This window comes from Haematobia irritans, chromosome 1, assembly GCF_050003625.1.
Source record: "Haematobia irritans isolate KBUSLIRL chromosome 1, ASM5000362v1, whole genome shotgun sequence".
NCBI lineage: Eukaryota > Metazoa > Arthropoda > Insecta > Diptera > Muscidae > Haematobia > Haematobia irritans.
This window is the reverse complement of record NC_134397.1, coordinates 278,916,518-278,941,480: the sequence shown is the minus strand read 5'-3', so window position 1 is coordinate 278,941,480 and position 24,963 is coordinate 278,916,518. Positions and strand designations below refer to the sequence as shown.

Here is a 24,963-nt window from a genome sequence, read left to right as displayed (position 1 = left end):
TTTAATTATATGATAGATACATAAATCAGTTTAAAATTACTAATAATGAAAACCAGAATGTAGTTTACAATATAATCTGTATATCATCAAATAGTATATGCAATTAAGGGAGGTTTCTTCTACACCTAGGCAGGTTGTCAGATTTAAATATTTATTACCCAACAAAGCTGCTATAGAGGGTGTATTTGTAGCAGTACTACTTCACATTGGGTTAGTTTTTTTTTTGTACCCTCCATCATTGAATAGAGGTATCTTAGTTTATTACTTCGTATGTAACATATCGATTTGTGTTATGATCGAGGCATCATTCTAATGCAATCTAGCCACATATTGTTCTTGAAATTTCATACATGTTAGACTTTTTCTTGAATAATAAAATTTGTTGTCTTTATTTATTTCCCAGAAATATTATGTTCCAAAGATGGTTCCAAGTCAAGAAGTAACATCGTTTTATATGGGCGCTATAATAAAACGTGTACCTATTTAATATAATGCCCATATAAAACGACGTTACTTCTTGACCGCAAATTATTGAAGATTTCCAAAAGCAAGTCATACGATGTCAAAACAATGGTGGAGGGTATTTGTTTCTCGACCCTGCTGAACTAACAGCCAGTTTTACATTTTTAAATCAAATGCTAAACATATTATTATTTATTATATTTATATATGCAAAAGTTTAACAGCGAATTGTAGTAGACCAACTGAATACTAATCGTTGTGAGAATATCGTATCTTGAGTTTTAAATCACATGCGAGACATGTGATGTAACAATTTAAATGACATAACTATTAAAAGTTGATTAAAAATTCTAGAAAATATGGCAAAAATAATTATATTAGAGAAAATTATAGTTTAAAGTGTTGTGAGGCAAAATATATATTGCGTTAGGTTAGGAAAAACGGTCATCAGTTGAGACAGCACTGGATTAATTTCAGTGCGGCCAATTATTGTGAGACCTATTTTATTATAACTCTCTATGTTGGGCAATGTTTTAAGCGAATTTGGTCCATATATACAAAGGAGAAGCATTCCAGCTAAAATTCAGCTCAGCTACGTTAACCCGAATCGACCCTTTTTTTAACTTTTTTTTGAATTTTTCGGAAATATTTCATAGGGCATTTATGTAGGTCCTAGGGATTATAAATCGATTTTTTTTCATTTTGCCCTTTCAGATCTAAAGATATAGGGTGTAACCATATGGTCACATTGGGTACGATTTGTGTTCGTACAACACGAAAAAAATCGAGTTATTTTACATGTGACAATATGGTTACACTGGGCTGATTCGGGTTAAGGTTAAGGATAAGTAAACACATGAGTATTGACACATTGGCTTACTAAAATGCGTAAACTATGCAAATATCCATATATAATTGACAATTAGAATTGGAATTAAACAAGATAAATATGAAGAATACCAATCTAAAAATGCGCGCATTCTCTGGTCAAAACAGTTTTTGGCAAAAAGTCTTATTTTTGCTACATACTTATGGGTATGGCCAAGGATTTTTTTTATTTTTACTTCATTTAAATTTATTAATAAAAGATAATTTAATTGATCTTCGAAAGACAGACAATGTTTTAAATTAGAGCTTCTGGAAATAGTGAAAAAGTGAAACACAAATCAATCCGCAAGGATGGACCGATTTTTGAAACCGATTTTTTTGTGTAATCGATTGGGGCAGCACATAATTGAAATCATTTTATATTGGATCAAAATCGAAATGCGGAAATGGAGCGATTTAAGTTACATTTACCACATTCTATGCACTATTTACAAAACCACATAAATCGTTCTAATAGCCGGAAGACATTTCAAACCTCTTTTTAGATTTATTGGCTCCAATCGATTTGATCTTTGGCCTACTTTTACCTCTAAATCATGATAAAAACTGGAAATCTGCCAAAGATCAATTATCCACTACTAATCTTCAATCATATTTTACTCTCGAATGTTTGCTGAATGAGATAAAAGTTTATTTCTCTTTGTGATAATATCAATCATACGCTATGCAGGTAAAGATTATTCCGGTGGCGTATGAGTTACCTTCATAGCGTATAATATACGCCATGGTATTCTGTAATACATCTCCTAAACTTAAATCGTCTCACAAAGTTGTAGAACAACTTTTTCAACAAGCAAATGTGAATACATTTCCATGATATTACGAATGGAATTCTATAATACATCTTCTAAAATTAAATCATCTTACAGCCACCAAAGTCGTGGAATAACTTTTTTAATCAATACCTTTAAATAAATATACTCAATATTATGTGATTAAAACATCAACAACATTTCCACAATGAAACATATTAATTTCAAAGAATCTGAAGTTGGAAAACATTTTATGAATGACAGTGGTTCACTCAATCGAATAGCAACGGCCATCGATGTAATATCTAACAACCATTAAACAGTCGTTAACAATAAATAAGACATGAGTTCAGTGTTGAGACAGATAAATGTCATAAAATGGTAATTATCTCTTGATTTTACTTGGATTTAAATCCAAGCCACAAATATCGAGAGTTGGTGTTGCGAAGCTGCGAGAGAAATCCTAGAAAAGCAATTAATGCCGTTCTCTTGCCATGTTTATGAATGCCCACAGTCTTCGGCCTGCAACTGTAATTATCGGCAAAATGTATACATGAAACAAACAAACAATACAAGTAAAAAGTATTTGCAATAAATAAATTGCATTCTTTTTTTGTGATTTTTTAAAAACAAAGTTAGTTACTTGTCGATTGGTGGCATTGACAGCCACCATTAACACCAGGAGCGGCACTTGATACGACAGGCATTACAATTTATTTATTCGATCGATTCATTTCTCAGATTACAAGAGCTTAAATATAATTATTAAAAGACAGCTAGATAGCTAAGCTTATACCAATTGGATGGAAAGTGAATGAGTTAATAGTTGCAAATTTGTTGCCAATGATAAATATGAATACGAAAAATACTCTTAGTATCGGTATCGATAGATAAATAGTTGATTGTTATCGATTAATTATCCTTTTACATATGGTATAATTTAATTTGTATATCTTGCTCAAAATCTATTAAACTAAAAGTTCGAATACCACAAAATAAACTTCTGCTCATGAAATCAAATATGATCCATTCACTACTGTAAGTAATTGTGGCACCTTAGGGGAATAGTAAACGTGATTGCCTTGAATTCAATTAGTCCCATACAATGGCATATTACAAAAATTGTTTGAAAGATCCCAGCAAAGCACCTGCTGAATTTTCAGCAGCTTACCAGCAAAGCACCTGCTGAATTTTCAGCAGCCTATCAGCGCTTACCTCTGCGAGGAATTCACACCAAGAAAAAAGTGCCTTCGAAACTAAAGGAAAAAATTTTCATCAATATAGTTTATCCATTTTATTTCCATCAAGGTAAATTTTTGTGAAAAATAATAAAATTTACTCGTTTCAGTAAAAAAATCCTAAACTGTAAGCAGTTAGGAATAGTTCATTAACTAGAATAAGGCATGGAATTTTACTCATACTATTTTCTTCGCTGGGTATAAGAATTTACTACTGAAAAAGAAAATTTTATTCACCGATAACAAAGCATTCGTAAAAATAAACAAAAACCGAACTAAAACCAAGTTTCCTCAAAATTAGTAAAATTTCTTATAAAATGATAATTGCGACTTCCTTTATAATAGAAAGTTTTTCATACATACGAACAACACTTGGCATAGAAAAATATTTTAGTTCATTCGTACTAAGAAGTATGCAATCCTTTCAAAACTTAAGGAAACACACTTGTTAGAATATAGGAAATTTTCCTAAATTTCTATTGTCTACCTGTAATCGATACCTGTCATCGTAATCGATGTGTTTGCGCGTGGGTGTAATCGATATGTTTGCGCGTCGGTTGTTTTTTCTAGTTGGAATCGCGTTGTTTTGGTATACGGAGAGATTGTTAAAAAATAATATGGTAAAATAATATAATAAATAACAAATAAAATATATAAAATATTTGTTATTTTAAATTAGTGAGAAAAATAAAGGATAAAGTGTATAAAGGAAGAAAACACCAGCAGAATAACAACCCTTTCATTTGTCTTCATTTTGGAATCTTCAATTATCAGGTAATATTCAGTGACGATAACCTTTTGGAACAAAAATGTTTTATGATTTTTTATATTTGTAGGTATTGAAATTGTAAAAGGAGGACAAAATCGTTAGGCAGCAACTTATTAAAAGTGAAAAGTACAAGAAGAAGAAAAAGTGCGTTTTACAGTTGATAATATCACACGGAAATTGGAAATAGTGGAATAATAAACTAATATTTCAAAGAGATTCGATGCTGTTGATTCTTAATAAATATATTCAATATATTAATAAAACATGTCTTTTATTGAAGATAAAGTTGCTTATAGATATAAATAAAATTGTAAAGGGTGATTTGTTAAGAGCTTGATAACTTTTTTAAAAAAAAAAACGCATAAAAATTTGCAAAATCTCATCGGTTCTTTATTTGAAACGTTAGATTGGTCCATGACATTTACTTTTTGAAGATAATTTCATTTAAATGTTGACCGCGGATGCGTCTTAGGTGGTCCATTCGGAAAGTCCAATTTTGGGCAACTTTTTCGAGCATTTCGGCCGGAATAGCCCGAATTTCTTCGGAAATGTTGTCTTTCAAAGCTGGAATAGTTGCTGGCTTATTTCTGTAGACTTTAGACTTGACGTAGCCCCACAAAAAATAGTCTAAAGGCGTCAAATCGCATGATCTTGGTGGCCAACTTACCGGTCCATTTCTTGAGATGAATTGTTCTCCGAAGTTTTCCCTCAAAATGGCCATAGAATCGCGAGCTGTGTGGCATGTAGCGCCATCTTGTTGAAACCACATGTCAACCAAGTTCAGTTCTTCCATTTTTGGCAACAAAAAGTTTGTTAGCATCGAACGATAGCGATCGCCATTCACCGTAACGTTGCGTCCAACAGCATCTTTGAAAAAATACGGTCCAATGATTCCACCAGCGTACAAACCACACCAAACAGTGCATTTTTCGGGATGCATGGGCAGTTCTTGAACGGCTTCTGGTTGCTCTTCACTCCAAATGCGGCAATTTTGCTTATTTACGTAGCCATTCAACCAGAAATGAGCCTCATCGCTGAACAAAATTTGTCGATAAAAAAGCGGATTTTCTGCCAACTTTTCTAGGGCCCATTCACTGAAAATTCGACGTTGTGGCAGATCGTTCGGCTTCAGTTCTTGCACGAGCTGTATTTTATACGGTTTTACACCAAGATCTTTGCGTAAAATCTTCCATGTGGTCGAATAACACAAACCCAATTGCTGCGAACGGCGACGAATCGACATTTCACGGTCTTCAGCAACACTCTCAGAAACAGACGCAATATTCTCTTCTGTACGCACTGTACGCATTCGTGTGGTTGGTTTAATGTCCAATAAAGTAAACTGAGTGCGAAACTTGGTCACAATCGCATTAATTGTTTGCTCACTTGATCGATTATGTAGACCATAAATCGGACGTAAAGCGCGAAACACATTTCGAACCGAACACTGATTTTGGTAATAAAATTCAATGATTTGCAAGCGTTGCTCGTTAGTAAGTCTATTCATGATGAAATGTCAAAGCATACTGAGCATCTTTCTCTTTGACACCATGTCTGAAATCCCACGTGATCTGTCAAATACTAATGCATGAAAATCCTAACCTCAAAAGAATCACCCTTTATTTAAAAACGAAGGTAAGCAGTTCTAATTATGAAGTAAAAGTTTTACCACAAATGTGTAAGATTTGTCCAAATGAATGAAAAAATTTCAATAAAATCATTCCATATATGAATTCAAATTAGTTAAATTTTTTCATTCTGTAGTATAGTGGTACATAAATAAAGGAAAATGTTAACTAATATATGGAATACATTATTCCTAATTTCTACGAAAATCACATCGTTCAAACAAATAAAAATGGCTTTGGCGCTATACGAAGTTCAACTTTCTTCACAATGAGTTCATTTTAACTTAAAGAAGGGGTCACTTTTTTCTGGGTGCACTGATGATTTTATAAGGAAATGCCCCGTTTGAATGTGCGTCTGCTTTATATGAATATCAGCGCATTCAGAAGTAGGAAATCACTGCAATTTTAGAGCGCTTAAGAATGCACATAATAATTTCGAATATTGGAACCATAATAGCATTAAAGTCCTGCCAGATAGCGGTAAAATATATTTTTTGATAATTATTGTAGCTGTATCAGGTCCGCATTGCCGGTCTCAAGAGTTATTCTTAGTTTGAATTAAATTGAACAATATAAAAAAACAAGAGAAAATGAATTGAATCGTCCGCAAAACACGTCTTTGTCCTTCAAACACAAGAATTCAACTAATTTATTTTTACAAATATATCTTCGCACAATTTCGTTCGTTCGTAAGAAGTAGTGATAAAAATTTAGCTAATCTCAGCACTTCCATATTTTAACAAATTTTTCCCGGGAGTTCAATGAAGAAAACTATTAAGTGCGTCGCCCACTATAAGCGAAGGGCTTACCTACACGTTTAGAAGAAGTAGCGCTGAATTCTACACTTACAACCTTGCACAGAATAGTAGTACCTACAGTATCGACACTACACTCAACAAAAGTTTACTTGCATCTAAAGATTTTGACCTTCCCTTAAGGATATTGGTATTGATTCCAAGCCAAAGATGCGGCTTCTTTAAAATAAAAAAAAATTTAGCGACCGATCTGGGTTTAAATCTAGGACCAATAAAATTAAAATTAGGATACAGATCTCATTTATCAAATTTTCATTCTCTTTTCGGGGTTATAAAAAAAATTTTTGGGGCCGATCTGGGTTTAAATCTAGGACCAATAAAATTAAAATTACACTGAAAAAACAGTGAACCCACCATGCAGAAAACTTTTTGTTGATTTTAGCAAATTTTGAATATTTTTAGAAAATTTTAACTAAACAGTATTATAAACGTTGGCATCACACCGATATCACAAAAATAAGTAAATATTTTTCGACAAATTCAAGAATATTTATTAGACATAAATAATTTTTTTAATTTGTTAAAGAAAATTGTGTAGTTTGAAGGAAAAAATTGGAGTTCAAAATTGTAAGAGTGTCTTTAGTGATATAGGAAGTTCATGATAGACGCATTTGTAATAAAATTTACAAATTTAAAGAAATAATTAACTATTTTGCGAGATATACGAATTTAGTAAATATTTATGCTTAATTTGTGTATAATTTTTTCCCGCTTTTTAGTTCATTTAACTAAAGTACAAAAAAAAATTATTAGAGTTAAGTAAAATTTCTCCAAACATAATAATTCCGTGAACTAAAATAAAGTTAAATTGGCTTTAGTGAAATAGAGAGTTCACTTTTTGTTGAGTGTAGGATACATATCTCATTTATCAAATTTTCATTCTCTTTTAGGGGTTTATTAATAAAGGTACTCACGTACAAAAAATTGCCAGTTTAAAATTTTAAATTATAACGGATACTTCAAAGAAAAAAATGTTTTATTACATTATAACAAAAAAACTTGAAACCAAAGACGCTAAATCCTCAAAATAAGTCAATATTTCAGTTAATTTAAGGACAATTTCTTTAAATCAAAAATGTGTTTCTTTAAGGGAATTTAGCGTTAGTTCAAAGACATGAGACTTTAACGGAGGGACGCAAATTTACAAAATGTGTGTCTTAAATTTAATGAAAAAATGTGAAACAAAGATAATAAACTTTATTTTAATTAACATTTCATTATTTCATTTTTCATTTCATTTTCATTTATTACACATGTAATACAAAAGCCTTCGCGGCCAATAAATATATTACATAGTATTCTTAAAGCTGAGTATACAACGGACTAATAATTTATTCTAATATTAACAATAATAATTAACAATAGCAGAATAGCAGAACCCCCAGCCATAACAAACAAAGAAAAAAAAAATAGCAGTAAATATTAGAGATATAAGGTACCTATAGTAAGCAAATATTCGTAAAATTGAAATAAAAGTTATCAAATGTCATTCAAATAATAATTCAACAGTTTAATGCGAAACACGTTATTAGAGTGAGAAAATACTCGTAGATCGTAAGGCAAACAGTTCCAACTACGTGCAATTCTAACGACATAGGCCCTTGCATAGAGTGATCTAGCAACCCTATTAATCAAAATTTGAGGGTTCCTCGTTGATCTCGAAAATTTAAATTTCCCACATAGAGAACGAGGACCTCCCGTCCTGACTATTTTATAGAAAAAAGACAAATTTCTAAATCTCACAAAATCAGCAAAGGAACAACCGAGAAAACGCTTAACATGACTTGTGATATGCTCCCTTCTACCCACATTATAAACAAAACGAACGACAGTGTTAACAATTACCCTGATCCTGTTCATAACATTCGAACCGCAACCCGACAACATTATTTTAAAGAAATTTGTCCTTAATATTTTGTAAATTTCGCATCCTAAAATTTAGGTTGCGTAATCTTTAATATCACGTAAATATATCTTTTTTTGTGTATAATTTAGGTGCTTCCAATTTAATAATTTTCTTCTGCTGGGATGGTTACATTTCTGATTATTTCTGTTTTTTTTTTTTCAGTAGTCTTCACTCTGTGTCGTAGGAATATATACCTTCGAGGGTATTACATTGTTTCCCAAGTTTTTGTCTTATTAGTACATTGAATTTTCTGTTGGCAATCACGATTTTGCTAGCAACCATTAAATGGTTGCATTGGCCTTATACACCCAAAGAAATTTGTTAGTAGGGACAGCAGAAAAGTCTGCTAAAACAGCAGAAAGTCTGCTGAAAAAGGGACTGCAGTCATTGTTTGCTGAAATAGCAAAAATTTCCTGCTATTTTTGAAGCTCGGTTACACTAAAACATGTTTTATTTTGGCTAAAACAAATAAAAATGTCTACTTAGGAGCTATCCTAACATAATTAACACAATATTTTATGAATATCTATAGTATTTGACCAAAAATCTGAATATTTATCGAATTAAGTTAGGACAGTAAAATCCCGGCAAAAAAATGTGGAAGTTCTTCCAAAGGCACAACTTTGAAAGCACTTCCCGAAGATGCACTCCCAATGATGTTCTTTATTTTTACTACCCAGGAAGTTCTTTTAATTCAATTTTTTATATGTTGGTTTTTTTTCATACTTTTAATGGGTAATTTTAACTTTTTTTTAACTCCATTAAAAATTATAAGAAATTATAACAATTATTTATTTGACAAAATATCACAGAATTTTTTAAATTACATACAAAACATTGAATTCGGATCACACCCAAACAAGTGATGCAAATTCAGTGCAACGGCTGTTGAAATGGAGGACTTCCGTCCTATGACAAGCCCATGTCAAATTCATCGCTTCTGCGCCAATTTTGCACCACTTCCGGATCCAAACATTTTCATTACTTTTACGCTTTTTTTGCTGGGATGAAATAAGGAGGAAATAGTGAAAAATTACACAGTACAATGTATAAAAACAAAGTTTAGTTTCTCTTTATTAATAAGTAGTCCACGAGGAATTGACGAACACCTTCAAGTATAAAAGCGAGTTTTGCATCTAAAACAATTTAAAAAGTTTATTTTCTTTAAAATGAATTATTAAAGAAAAATAAAAGGCATTTTAGAGCGATGGTGTTAAATGCTAGTAAAAAAACTGTTCACGCCTAAATAAATTTATATTTATATTATAAAATTAATTATGTATGTTTATACTCGACTCCACGTTCTCACGTTAGAGTTTTTGAATTCCTTCCAAATTTTAAAGTTTTGTACCAAAAACAGTTTTTTGTTACAAAACTGTTATTTTTGCAATAAAAAAATAATATTTTATCCAAAAATCAGTCAATTTCTTTAATAACCCACATTTCGAATTCGATTTCATTATAAAAATTTAATATAGTGTAAATATAAATGTATAAATTAAAAAAAAAGTGTTCGGTCGGAGCAGGGATTGAACCCACGACCCTGTGCATGCAAGGCAGACATGCTAACTACTGCTCCACGTGGCAAACAAATGTATGTTTCTGTTAAATAATGTTATGTTTGCATGGGCTCGTGGGCGCTGCAAACTATGCTATATAAATGTAACTTATAACGATATTTATCTGCTGGTGACCATAACAGCTACGTAGCCCAGTGGATAGTGTGTTGGCTTACAAACTGTATGGTCCTCGGTTCGATTCTCCGTGCAGGCGAAAGGTAAAATTTAAAAAAGTTATAAAAGCGAATAATTTCTTCAACATTATTTGTATTACAGAAAAAGGTGCCAAGAACTAAAATATTTCGTGGAAGTGAAAATTACGAGTATGTTAGGAAATGAGCACAATCGTCTTTGGGAAAAATTCTTCCAAGCATATAATATTTATGGGCTCAAAATGCTTCCAAACATATAATGTGTTCACATAAAACAAACATATTAATGTTTCGGCAGTATCCAATAATATATGTGCTTCCTGCAAAATATGTTTAGAACATATGTTAAAGGAGCGATTTTTTTTGAGGGTGTAAAAATGTTATAAATTGTTGTTCATTACGCCCTGAAGTACAAAAATATAACAGCAGACATCGACTGCTGTTTTTAGCAGACTTTTTTCTATGAGTGTAGAAATAGGTTTCGTTTGTTCTTGACAAGATTTCATACAATTCTCTCTGAATCAATATAAAAAATATAGGCCGGATTAATACAGTAGTTAGTTCATTCAACATCTACTATACGATACGTGAGAACTTGTGATCAATCAACTTTCCTTTCTCAACAACGTGTCAAAATGCATTTCTAAGATTGTCACTTTTAGTCCAGGTCGATGTAGCTATGCGATTTATCGCTACGCAACGTCAAACAAACAATGGGAAATTCATTTCTACAACGTGCAAATATTAAAATTGTGTAATAATGATTTACAAATGTTTACAATGCGTTTTTTGAATTTGAAAACACAAAAAAAACTAACAACAACTTCAAATGGTGTTTGCATTTAACTTAGCAAATCGATGGGAAGTGATATATGGTTTATGGCGTTGGAGCATGAAACATTACAATTGTTTAACTACAAAAATGACAATAGTTTTCAGTATGTATTTGTAATTTATTCATTTCCTATTTGTTGTTTATAAAAAAAAAAATAAATAAATAAAATAAAACAAGAAGACCATTCATTATTGAACATTTATAAAATATGCAATTCTCAGTTTGTCAGAAGCCAAGTTATGCATTTGGTTTGCACTCTTTGGGGCAACTAAGGCCCAAATGATATTTCCTCTGATGAAATCCTGTTTCTAAATTAGATAAACAAAGAAACTTAAGTTATATTAAGTTATTGAAAAGTACAATAAATCAAACATTTAATGCTAATGGTAGTAGTAATTTTTAATTTATCAACAAAAATAAACTCAGAATTTATTATCCATAGTGTTTAAGTATGCATTTAATTACTTGCACCACGGCCAGAGACCAACATAAGAGCAATGTAATTCCAACAAAGTTTCTTTTAACCTTCAAATGCAAGCAATTATTTCCTCAAATTACGAAACAAAAACATCGTCACAAAGAATCGGACAATTCAAGTTTTCTTGTCTTCTTTTAATTTTCTTGTTTTAGGCAAGAACTTGGCTTTTTTCAATTTTGTGGTGTTAACTTCCGCAGCACTTGAGGTAAATGGTGACATGCGAAGATAATAACAAATCTCGTCATTTTTCTTATAAATTATAGGAATAATTAAATGAAATAGTATATGTAATTAAAAAAAAATATATATTACACAGGGGAAAATGAGTTATTGCGATAAAGAAATGGAGATTAATTTAATTCATTCAATTTTTCTTTTAAAATTGATAAATGTGGTAAAATATGAATTTGTCGATAGTAAAACTGTGAAATAAAATGAGCAGCATGCCATGATTATTTCAACTACTAACTAAAGTGGCTATTGTGAAAATTCAGTCGGGGGATCCAAACAAATATTTATAACCTTTAAATATTTCGGAAAATGATGTTTAGTAAACATTTTACTTATTTCAAATTGAAGCTTCAAATGAACTTTTTAAAACATTTGTTATAAGAGTTTTCCATAATTTCCGGAAATTTTAACTTCCTACTTGAAATGTGATGAGCCAAAATTTTGTTTACAAAATACAATTTTTTCAGTGTAATAAAGAGAAATATAATTTCTTGTATCTATATAGAAAAAATGCCAAATTTGTATCAAAACCAATTTAATTATACATTTACCCAACCTTGGAAAAATCTCCAAGTAAAAAATTATATTTATATTATAATTATTATTCTAGTTTTTTTACGAAGAACTGTAATGATCTTGATTAATTGAGCCATCACTCAAAAAAAATTAACTTGGATCTAAAGGTTTTGACTTTCTCTTATTGATGCCGAGCCAAAAATGAAGCTTCTTTAAAATAAAGCCATTTTTAGGGTACCGTTTTTTCTTTTTTTTTGTAATTTCTTCACAAATTTCAAACCTTTGCTTAAATACTGTAGTGCGCGATTCGATTCCCCGCCTGAACGAAAGGTACAATTTAAAAAAAAAATGTATAAAATGGAATTGTATGTATTACAGAAAAAAATGCTAAGAAGTTAATAAAGGGTGATACGGTCAAAATTTGGTCAAGGGAAAACGCGTGTAAATCGGTGAAATCGTTTATTTAAAAAATCAAATTAAATTTCTTTTTCAAGTTCAATTAGTATAAAATTCAGGAAAAATATTCAGTTAGGCTTTCGCTTTTCCAAATCCGAATTGCCGGGCCTCACGCTTGACACCTGCCATCAGATTTTGTACATCCACCTTGTCCACCTTCTTCGCCGCAGAAAGCCAGTTTGCCTTGAACTGCTGCTCGTCCTTAGCAGTTTTTTTGGTCTTCTTTAGGTTCCGCTTGACAATAGCCCAGTATTTCTCAATTGGGCGGAGCTCTGGCGTGTTGGGAGGGTTCTTGTCCTTGGGAACCACCTGCACGTTGTGGGCGGCGTACCACTCCATGGCCTTTTTACCGTAATGGCAAGATGCCAAATCCGACCAAAACGGTACGGAACAACCGTATTTCTTGCGGGAAGGCAGCAGACGTTTATTCAAACACTCTTTCACGTAAATTTCTTGGTTGACAGTCCCGGTAGCTATGAAAATGCTGCTTTTCAAGCCACAGGTACAGATGACTTGCCAAACCAGATATTTCTTTGCGAACTTTGACAGTTTTATGTGCTTGAAAATATCTGCTACCTTTCCCCTTCCTTTTGCCGTATAAAACTCCTGTCCCGGAAGCTGCTTGTAGTCGTCTTTGACGTAGGTTTCGTCGTCCATTACCACGCAGTCAAACTTCGTCAGCATCGTCGTGTACAGCCTCCGGGATCGCGCTTTGGCCGTCGTATTTTGTTCATCATCGCGATTTGGAGTCACTACCTTCTTGTAAGTCGATAGTCCGGCTCGTTTTTTGGCTCGATTCACGGTTGTAGACGATACACCCAGCTTATTTGCGGCATCTCGGAGAGAGAGGTTAGGGTTTCGCTTGAAACTACCGGCAACTCTCTTTGTCGTCTCAGCGGCTTCCGGTTTTCGATTTCCCCCCGATCCAGACTTCCTGGCTGTCGACAAACGTTCCCCAAACACTTTAATTACATTTGTAACGGTTGATTTGGCAACTTTTAGCGATTTTGCCAGTTTTGCGTGCGAGTAGCTCGGATTTTCGCGATGCGCGAGCAAAATTTTGATACGCTGCTCTTCTTGCTTGGACGGCATTTTGACAACTGAAGAGTGAATTCCAAAATCAAAATAGGAGCAACATTCTACACAAACACACCTTCAAAATGAGGGGTGTTCAGGTTTTTTAAATGCAAATGAAAGAAATACGTCAAATTTATATTGACCAAATTTTGACCGTATCACCCTTTAAACCACGAGGCAAAATGAAATTAACCAGAAAAAATAAAAAAAAAACATTTATTTGAGTTAGTCTTTATTATTATTTTTACAGACTTGCAATTAAAACAAAAATAAATCTATGTTATTATTAAATTTACGTAGGCATGTTATTTTCAGATCTGGTAAAAGAGTTAAAGTTTTTAATTTTCGGCCAAACAAACTTCCTTAAAGCTAAAACCAAATGTTAAACGATATTTGTTTGTCTAAAATTTCGCAAACCTTATTTTTATTTCGATTTGTTACTGCACTAATACAACAGCAATGACTTTTCAATGACTCAATCAAATTCCGTAACAGAGATTATCCAAAAAACATAACTCGAATAATAATTATATTATAAATAAATTAATAATATTATAAATAAAATAAATTAAAATGTAATGGAGTTTCTATTAAAACAATTGATTGGTGGAAATCCAATTAGAAGAGAAGATAAGAAAGGCATGTAATTTATGTAACATAACAAAAGTGTCAAGTACTAGAGTTTGTAATTAGAAATAAAAAAAAACACATTCGATTTTCCGAAATTTTATAATTAGATCAATTGGACAAGTGAACAAGTGATTGATTTCAGTTTTGGGCCAAATTCAAGTCGTCTCTTTACGAATTTTTGTGTTTACGTTTTTTGTACTTTTTCAATACAGGCTTCAGATTAGCTAAATAAAATCCAAAATAAAATTGTTGTACAATGGATTATTTCTTCTATAAACAAATGACAAACTATTTTTTCCTATGTACATATACATGTATGCCAATAAAAAATAGAATGTTGATTTCTGGCCCAAAAACAACCAAAAATACTTAAAATACATACGGTAATTTCATTTTAATTCTCAGTTTCAAAACAATGTGTAAGGTCACGGTGATGATTATTGAGTTTTACACGATTCATTCAACCAAGCCCAAAGAATTAAATTTCCTACATTTAATTGTAAAATGTCTGGGCAAAAGTAAAACTGGAACGACTAAACATGCCACTACCACTACCACTTCTCTGTTCTCTTTCTGTTGATTCATCTTATCAAGAGATGTCTCCATACATATCTACATCTGAAGTATCGTTTTGTTTCTGTCCGTTTGTCTGTCTTTAAGTAAATTCCATGTCCCAACACCTGTTTACTTGCTCTATTAAAAACAATTCCATTTAACATAGATCGTAGGTCAGTTCAACAGATGGTCATCATCTACCATTCCAATTTATAATTCTACGCCATTTTTGGTATAGAATTGTCTATGTACCAAAAAAAAAAAAAAAAAAAACATCACATAAATACATTCTAAATGGTTAGTTTGGTATATGGTTATATTTAATGATTATTATATTTTACAATTATTTAGATGCATTTAATGGCGAAACTAAACAACGCATTAAATTTTACCAACCCCCCCCCCCCTCCTTTACTACACTGAAAAAAAAACAGTGAGCCCAACAGGAAGAAAACTTTCGGTTAATTTTAGAAAATTTTGAACATTTTTAGAAAATTTTAACTAAACTGTATTACATATGCTGGCATCACGCCGATGTCATTAAAATAAATAAATATTTTTCGACAAATTCAAGAAGATTTATTAGACATAATTAAGTTCTCTCACTTGTTAGAGTTCAAAATTGCAAGAATGTATGAAATTCATGATGAACGCATTTGTAGTAAAATTTGCAAATTTAAAGAAATACGAAACAATTTTGTGGAAGACACGAATTTATTTGATTTTTATGCTTCATTTGTGTATATGTTTTTCCTCGGTTTTAGTTAATTTAACTAACGTACGCAAAAAAATATTAGAGTAAGGAAACTTTCTCCAAACATAATAATTCCGTGAACTAAAATAAAGTTAAATTGGCTTTAGTGAAATAGAGAGTTCGCTTTTTTTTAGTGTAGTTTTTGCAAATAATACACCAGCAGAACATTTCAATATGACCCATAATACCACTAACACTACTTTACCAATTCTAAAGACAGAAACCAAAGATATAATGAATGCTATCTACCAAATATCTTGTATAGAATATGACACGGTATCAAATTTTCTTCATTTCAATTTAGTTGTATTACTTCAACTATCAACATCATTTTTAGGTTAGGTTAGGTAGAATAACAGGCCGTTATTGCATGCTCACTTAGATTATTCAGTCCATTGTGATACCACCGTGGAAGTGAACTTCTCTCATATCAATGAGTGCTCACCGCTTCTATGTTTTGCTCAATAGCATTGGTGTTTGGTCAAAAGTGACCCTTTGTATGCAAGGAGGGAATGCTAACTATGGCACCTCGATGACATTACTCTCAAATTCTCCATTTTTATTAGTCTGGAATTCAGCAATTTTCACCTGAGGAATACAATAAAATAGTGAATGTAGAATATCCAACTGAGGTTGATGGATCCAGTCATTTGATCGATGGGTTCTACAGCAAACTACAACAACATGTTAAATATTACAAGATTTTAAATTTAGATACAACTTTGGTCGTTGGCGATTATGAAATGGTTAAACGTTTTCTTTTCTAATTTTGTTATACCATATAATTAACAATAACTTTATGGGTAATTTAAGAAGTGTTTTTATAATCAAGTATATGTTTTCATTCGCCCGTGTAAACCAAATAATATACATTGGAGTGGGACGAAAAAAAATTGTATTTCCTAAATTAGTTAACATTTTACAATGTCTTATGGCGATTTCGATTATAATATAGCCAACTGCAACTTTAAGATACCAAGATAGCACAATCTATTTAGGATGACATTGTAACTTGAGCGAAAAGACAATTATGGAAGTAGTGTAACCCTATGGTTACACTAGCCTTTTCCTCGAATTAAAATCGCCTTTAGTTAATGTCATGTATTTTAACAAAATAAATTCAATTCCCCATCAATTACATAAAATTTAATCTTCTGAACTCATAACAATTAGAACACAAAATTTACTTAATCTAAGGACAAATTTCTTTGCAATAAAAAAATTTTACGACCATGTATGGTACAAAATGGATTCGTATACGTCATACTGAATATTTTTATTTATTGGGAAAGTTGAGTATTTAATTGCAAGTGATTGAACATGCTGACGTTAAATGAATTTAGAATTTCGCTTTAAAAAATCGAGTCATCCTACTAAGCATGCATGTAAATTTTTCCTATGTATAAAATTAATATTCCATATTTTTTATATCATATTTTCTGCAGATAATAATATAATGTTTAATTACACACATAATAAAATATATGTTTACCAATTACATTAAATTGTTGCCTTAGTTAATATGCATGAGCATACACTAAAAAAAATATTGCTCTAACAAATATTGCAGGAAACTCATATATTTTAGATATTCCCTTGAACATTATGTTGTTTGTTTTATGTGAACATATAATATAATGGAGCAACATTGGAAAAAAATTAATATGTGTGAAAGTATATTCTACCAAGCAAGATTATGATATCTTCCTCTTAATCTTACTATTCTTAAAGTGAAATTAAATTTTGTGTGAAAGTATCTTCTCACAGAAAAGATTGGAGAACACAATCTCTCTTAATCTCACTATTCTTAAAGTGAAACTTTATTTTTGTTTTCATACATCTCACATGCCATTTTTAGACTTAAGCATATCAAATTTCATTAACATGCCTAGAGAATAGACAAAAACGAATGCACTCATATAGTTTTCCGAAACAACAAACAAGCAGTTTCTTTGCGCTTATGTCGATATCATCCTTCAAAACTCTCGGTTTCCATCTCTATTTCGTTTTCTATACTCTCTCTCTCTCGCTCGCTGAATAAGATATCACAACATATACATATATGTTTACTCGAAATTTCTAAATTGCTATATATCTACTACACACATATTAGTTTTATGAAAGAATGTGTTCCAAACATTTGATGCTAATTTTGAAACATTAAATTTTTGTACTTAAAAATATTGTATTCAAAAAATTCAAACAAAATGTGTTTGTTTATATGAAAAACATATTTTTCTATCGGTGCACCATAAAAGAAAATATAGAATAGTTGGAATACATGTAGATTTTTCCTACGTGGCTAGGTTAATATTTCATATTTTTAATTTATATTTTCTGCTGATAAAACGTTTAATTATACGTATAATAAAATCTATATTAACCAATAACATTATATTGTTGCCTTAGTTAATATGCCAATAGGTTAAAAAAAAACTATATATTTTTTAAATTATTTATAATTCATATTTTGAAGGAATAACTTAGAGTTTAAAAATTGCAAAAATAACTTTTGCGCCTAAGGCGCACTCATTTGTGGTAAAATTTAGGAAATTCTGAAGTATTGTGTGTGGAAATTTATGTTTGTTAAAAAGATATGCTTCATTTGTGTATATATTTTGTTCTATTGTTTAGTTCATTTAACTAAAATAAAAAAATATATTAAAGTGAAAGAAACTTTCATATTGAGGAACATTTAACTATAAAGCATAATAATTTCCATGAAATAAAATAAAGTTAAATTGAACCCCCTTTTCTTTGAGTGCAAGGACAACTTAAACGAAATGTTTGCAGGTATATTCTAACTGGCGAGTTTGGGCGTCAGGTAAAAAAAGAACATGCCGTTTTTACTATTTTGATAATACCTATCAATTGATTTGTAGAAATAATTGTTATTAATTGCAGTGTTAAGGCAGCATAAATTAATTGAATTTGAATTGAAACTGGTCCCACAACCGCTACAGCGCCACATTAGGTCAAGCGTTTTGGTAGGGGAAAGTGGTTCATGAAGTTATTTTTTGTCGGTGTTGCAGTAATTATTGTTCATTTAAAAATCAAGTAGTAGTAGAATATAATGCAAATTTGGATCAAAGTGAATTTAGGTGCATATTGCATTTGAATGAACAAGTGTAAGCATAAGCGTAGAAAATGGAGGGTTTAGACTATCCCCACTCTCTGGTCCCACCCCAGAATTTGAAAACCTACTTACAAATGGCCACTCTAATTCATGTAATACTAAAAATCACTAGTCAATCAAAACAACAAAATTAATATTGAATATACAACCAAATAATGCTATCGGTATTACAGTTGTGTTCAGTTCCCCCAAATAAGTTTGTTTCTTCAGATCGAAATCGATCTAGGGTTTCCATTGCGAAAATCTCATGATTGCTTGATTTGATAACTTTTTTTTCAAATAATTAAACAGTTTTTTGATATATCTATCATAGCAAATTATTATTTTTTTTATCAGGGTGGCGTTTCTATGATCCCAGAAACTTGTGAGTTCAAAATGGGCGTAGTAGGTAAATTTTTTAATATATGTAGCCCCCTACAAACATAATAAATTTTTATGTTTTCCTTTATTATACGAGGAAATGTTTAAATGTTTTGCTATGTTGAAGTCTCATCGCAAAATTGTATTTTTTTTTAGCTAGAGTGGGTTATGGACTCCGCCCCCTCTCAGGAAAATGTTTCATCTACGCTAATGAGTATAAGGCGCTAGTTTGATCAACTTTAGATAAAAACAATGTTGCATGTTGTTTATCCCAAAGACAATAAACTTGAGGAAGATAGGAAATTGGCTTGCGTCATACCAAATGTTGCATTTACCATGTTAGTTCCATACATGTTTGTAATTTTTTTATTTATTTTTGGTTTTAATTTTTTAAATGAAAAACTTAATTTTCTTAATGAAACAATGTTAAATTTTAGGCTACAACAAAAAAATTACATTTTCCCCTTTATGGAATTTTATTTCGTGCACTTAATTTATTTTTATTTGCATTTTAATGCTATGTCAATACTTGTCGTATACGCGTTTGGTTCGAGTATGAAACTAACACGGTAAATGGTTTGATCTCCTCAGTAGCCAATTTCCTATCTTCCTAGAGTTTATTGTCTTTGGTTTATCCATTTACATACAACAATGTTGATCTACAACTAATGATTTATGTTGTAATCAAAGACAATACACGTAGGAAGATGGGAAATTGGCTACTGAGCAAAGATAATAAAAGAGGAAGATGGGAGATTGGCTTGCGTCATACCAAATGTTGCATTTACCAGATTAGTTTAATACATGTTTGTAATCTTTTAGTTGTTTTTCGTTTTTATTTTTTAAATGAAAAATTGAATTTTCTTAATGAAACAATGTTAAATTTTAGGCAACAACAAAAAAAAATACATTTTTCCCTTTATGGAAATTTATTTCGTGCTCTTAATTTCTTTTTATTTGCATTTTAATGGTATGTGAATACTTGTCGTATACGCGTTTGGTTCGAGTATTAAACTAATGTGGTAAATGGTTTGATGTGCTCAGTAGCCAATCTCCCATCTTCCTCTTTTATTATCTTTGCTACTGAGCACATCAAACCATTTACGGTGTTAGGTCCATACTTTTAGTTTATCGAACCAAACGCGTATACGACAAGTAATGACATAGCATTAAAATCCAAATAAAAAGAAATTAAGAGCACGAAATAAATTTCCATAAAGGGGAAAATGTAATTTTTTTTGTTGTTGCCTAAAATTTAACATTATTTCATTAAGAAAATTACATTTTTCATTTAAAAAATAAAAACGAAAAACAACTAAAAGATTACAAACATGTATTAAACTAATCTGTTAAATGCAACATTTGGTATGACGCCAGCCAATTTCCTATCTTCCTCAAATCTATAATCTTTGGTAATATCCAAGTCAATGACATATTTCTTTATTACAAGGAATTAAGTATCTAGGAACTTTGTTTTCTTCAAGAAATATTCTGTACCATGGTGAAATGGGACAAGCAGATGGTACCACTTTGCTAGGCTAGAAACTTGCAATGTAAGTTGCCCAGCAAAAGCTGGTTAAGCAGTTGAGATGAAAAACTGCGCCCACAGAAGGAATATGATCACCTCCTATAGCAAAATGATATTTTTGGACGGTGAACATGTAACATGTTGGTCGCAACCATGCTATATTTTCTGACATTATCTATCTGATTTCGAGTAGCATTTTATGTTTGTGCAAAAAAACTAAATTTTGCGGCAAACAAAAATAACATTTTGCTCTAGTATTCCTTCTCTGCGTCTGCTTACTAGGGCTGTTATTCAGAACTAATTCCGGGGTTTCGGGACGAATTTTTTTTTAATCCAACTTACATAGCCACAGCTCATTGGTATTATTTACTTTTGGCTAAACTAACATATAAAGGAAATTCATGGAAAAACTCTTCAAAGACAAGTTGCTAGTCCTGTTCTTTTTAAATAAAAAAAATGTATTTTTTTTTTTAATATGACCGAATAAAGCTTATGTTTTTTTTTTCTTCTCCCAATATATTTGCAGCAGACAACAAGTAAATCATGGGTTCCATTGCTAACCTCTCCATTGTAAAGGGACGTCAACAAGAGCTCATACCACGCCATCTGCACAGAATTTTTGAAGAAGGCGTAGCACATCGCTCACACAAGACTGCTTTAATTCATTATAATGACTCCAACAATGCTACCGATATGCTGCAACAGTTGCCAAGGCAAACCTCATATCAGGAGATGAACCGAAGAGCAAATCAATGCGCTCGCCTCTTGGTCAGAGAGGCCACACAGAGATTTTTGCAACCCAATGCAGATGGAGATTTGATTATTGCCGTTTGCATGCAGCCATCCGATGATTTGGTCACCACACTTTTGGCCATTTGGAAAGCTGGTGCTGCTTATTTGCCTATAGATCCGAGTTTTCCCACAAATCGTATACAGCACATATTGAGAGAGTCAAAACCGATAATTGTGGTAGCCGATGACAATGTCGATAAATCTCGCTTTGGGTCGTCTGTCACCATCATTACCATCTCCGATTTAAGTTTGAACTCCGTACAGTTGGGGGCAGAAAATCTGAGAAGTTCAGAAATGTTGGCCAATGGAGTTAGTAATCTGGCCATTGTTTTATACACATCGGGTAGTACAGGAGTGCCAAAAGGTGTTCGCCTACCCCATGAAGTCATACTGAATCGTTTGCAATGGCAATGGACTACATTCCCCTATGCCTTAAGCGAGACGGTTGGAGTTTTCAAGACGGCTCTAACATTTGTCGATTCCGTAGCTGAGCTATGGGGTCCTTTATTGTGTGGTACGTATTCATCATTGGATTGTTGATAAGATTTAGTGATTCTAATGTTGTGCAAATATCTTTCAGGTCTAGCCATTTTGGTTGTACCCAAAGTAATAACCAAGGATCCTGAGCGTCTGGTCCGAATACTGGAAAAATATAAAATCCGTCGTTTGGTTTTGGTACCCACACTGTTGCGTTCTCTCCTTATGTATCTCAATTTGGATGGCAATCGTACAACTGCAGGAAACGAAAACAAACTTCTGTATAATCTACAAATATGGGTTTGCTCCGGAGAACCCCTTCCTGTGGCATTGGCTAGCAATTTTTACGATTATTTCCAAGAAGGTGTTCATGCCCTATACAACTTCTACGGTTCCACCGAGGTAATGGGCGATGTAACCTACTTCTGCTGTGAGAGTAAAAAACAGTTACAACAACTAGACCGAGTACCAATTGGTATTCCTGTCAACAACACCGTTGTTTATTTACTGGATGCAGACTACAGGCCCGTAAAGAATGGTGAGATTGGAGAAATTTTTGTATCAGGCCTAAATTTGGCCGATGGCTATGTTAATGGTCGCGACAAGGAGAAATTTGTGGAAAACCCATTGGCTGTCGAACTAAGTAAGTTCAGCAGGAACGAGTGAAACATAAGAGGCATCCATAAATAAACCTTGAACTTCTTTACAGAATACTCTCGTATCTACCGAACTGGTGATTATGGCTCCGTCTCTGATGGCTGTATTTTGTACGAGGGTCGAACAGATTCGCAAATTAAAATTCGTGGTCATCGTGTTGATCTTTCAGAGGTAGAAAAAAATGTGGCAGAGCTTCCCCCAGTGGAGAAGGCTATAGTGCTCTGCTACCATGCTGGTCAACTTGACCAAGCTCTTTTAGCCTTCGTCAAACTTAGAGATGACTCTCCCCTCTACACCGAACTGCAATTGGAGGGAAACCTATCAGACAAATTGGCCGACTATATGATACCACAAATAGTGTTGATCGATCAAGTTCCACTTTTGGTCAATGGCAAAATCGACCGTCAGGCTTTATTGAAGCAGTATGAAACAGCGAACAACAATGAGGGAGATTCCAGCATAGTGCTTGACTTTGATTACTCTGAAGTACCTGATGAGCTAAGAGCTGTAGCCGAAGACCTTTTCGAAACTGTGGGCAGTGTTATTGGCCGTTCCACCCGAGCTACTTTGACCCCTCAAAGCAACTTCTATGAGCTAGGTGGCAATTCATTGAACTCCATTTACACTGTAACACTGCTGCGAGAAAAAGGCTACAGCATTGGTATCTCAGAATTTATAGCTGCCAAGAATTTAGGTGACATCTTACAAAGTATGACCAAAGATCGTGAGATAAATATGGTCGAAGACACTGACGGCTGGCTAAGCGCGTGTCCCCATTTGGACATGGAGGCTATTCCTTTGCAATACTCACACAAAGAGGAAGTTATACAGTAAGTTTAAGTGACTGGCAACCGATAGTATGGCAAGTTTTATTTCTTAAATTTGTTTTAGAATTATCGTGGACAGCTTCTATGGGAAAGCTGACTTGGAGCAATGGCTTAAGCCGGATATTTTTCGCACAGATTATATTGATTTAATATCGGTAAGTAGTTTCAATATCATGCCTGGGTCTACTGTTATCAGTCTCGTCCTAAAAAACGTACGATTGATATGAGAGGATTGCATTTTTTCCCTCTGGGAGATACGTGGGGATATGAAAATGCATGCTCAGTACGCAATAGCGAACGAAAATAATTAACAATTATCCGGTTTTAAATTAATCATTCGAAACTGGCCGAACTCGAGACTTACAGCGGAAACTTAAACTGCGGTTATGTTCATTTGTAGTGTGATGATAGTATTACTGGCATTTGATAATAGAAAGATCAAAAGCAGACTATTAATTTATTTTATTTTTTACTATCTTCTACAGGACATTTGGAATGATTTAGTTGAAAAGGACTTGAGCTTCGTTGTCAAGGACAGAAATACAAACAGGATCATTGGCACCGCTCTCAATTTTGATGCACGTAATGAACCTGAAGTGGAAGTGAAATCCAAATTGATTATTGTTTTTGAGTTCCTCGAATTTGTTGAAGGTCCCATAAGGTAGGGTTCCGGTCCTCAGGACTATTTGCACAAATAAAACAGATAACACATAATGGATAATATATTCTTACAGGGATACTTACTTGCCAAAGGGATTAAATAAAATTTTGCACTCATTTATGATGGGCACACATGTCGATCTCAATCCCCAGGAGAATATTGCATGCATGCATTTCATGGAGAACGAAGTGCTGAAAGTTGCCAAAGATAAGAAATTCGCAGGCATATTAACCACCAACACCAGTCCTCTAACCCAAGTACGTATTTGTCCGCTCAATTGAGACACCTAAACGTAATTCTTTTTTCTTGCTTTTGCAGCAATTGGGAAATGACGTCTACAACTACAAGACCCTATTGGACTATCAAGTTAATGAATATGTCTTCACCGATGGATCACGACCATTTGGAAAAGCACCTGACTCCCAAAGAGCCATTGTGCATTGGAAAGAAGTGGCACAATAAGATTATAAAATGCACCAATGTATTTCGTTGTAATGTCCAGTATTGATCTGCAATTATTTATAATAATTTAAGAACTCCCATTATTTCACTCTGTGTCTAGGCACAACCCCCTTCAACAAACTAAATTTGCTCATTAGAAAATCACACAAATGTTCTGTACCTGTACCAAACGTTAAAAGACAAAATTCATCATGCATTCATTCCTTTGACTTTCTTTCATATATTTAAATTATATTGTTCATTGTGACTATAAATTAGAGTTAAATAATTTAGTTTTAGAATTATATGTGTCGTTGCATAAACTAGCATTAAGAAAGCACATTTAGATAAACATTAAAAATAAATTAAATTTTTAAAAATAA

General features: G+C 32.5%; 1 protein-coding gene across 3 annotated transcripts in view; it reads left to right on the top strand.

Moving 5' to 3' along the window:
• The window catches only part of e (nonribosomal peptide synthetase ebony), a 64,170-nt gene extending 39,207 nt beyond the window's left edge, over positions 1 to 24,963 (top strand). For 2 of the 3 annotated variants that reach the window (XM_075296496.1, XM_075296487.1), the window contains exons 2-8: positions 21,252 to 22,031; positions 22,098 to 22,637; positions 22,704 to 23,481; positions 23,543 to 23,633; positions 23,964 to 24,139; positions 24,213 to 24,396; positions 24,458 to 24,963. In XM_075296496.1, the coding sequence (XP_075152611.1) occupies positions 21,269 to 22,031; positions 22,098 to 22,637; positions 22,704 to 23,481; positions 23,543 to 23,633; positions 23,964 to 24,139; positions 24,213 to 24,396; positions 24,458 to 24,601 (2,676 nt within the window). In that variant the 5' untranslated portion in view covers positions 21,252 to 21,268 and the 3' untranslated portion in view covers positions 24,602 to 24,963. The remainder of the gene's footprint in view (positions 1 to 21,251; positions 22,032 to 22,097; positions 22,638 to 22,703; positions 23,482 to 23,542; positions 23,634 to 23,963; positions 24,140 to 24,212; positions 24,397 to 24,457) is intronic. The other variant, XM_075296504.1, reaches the window with a different exon arrangement.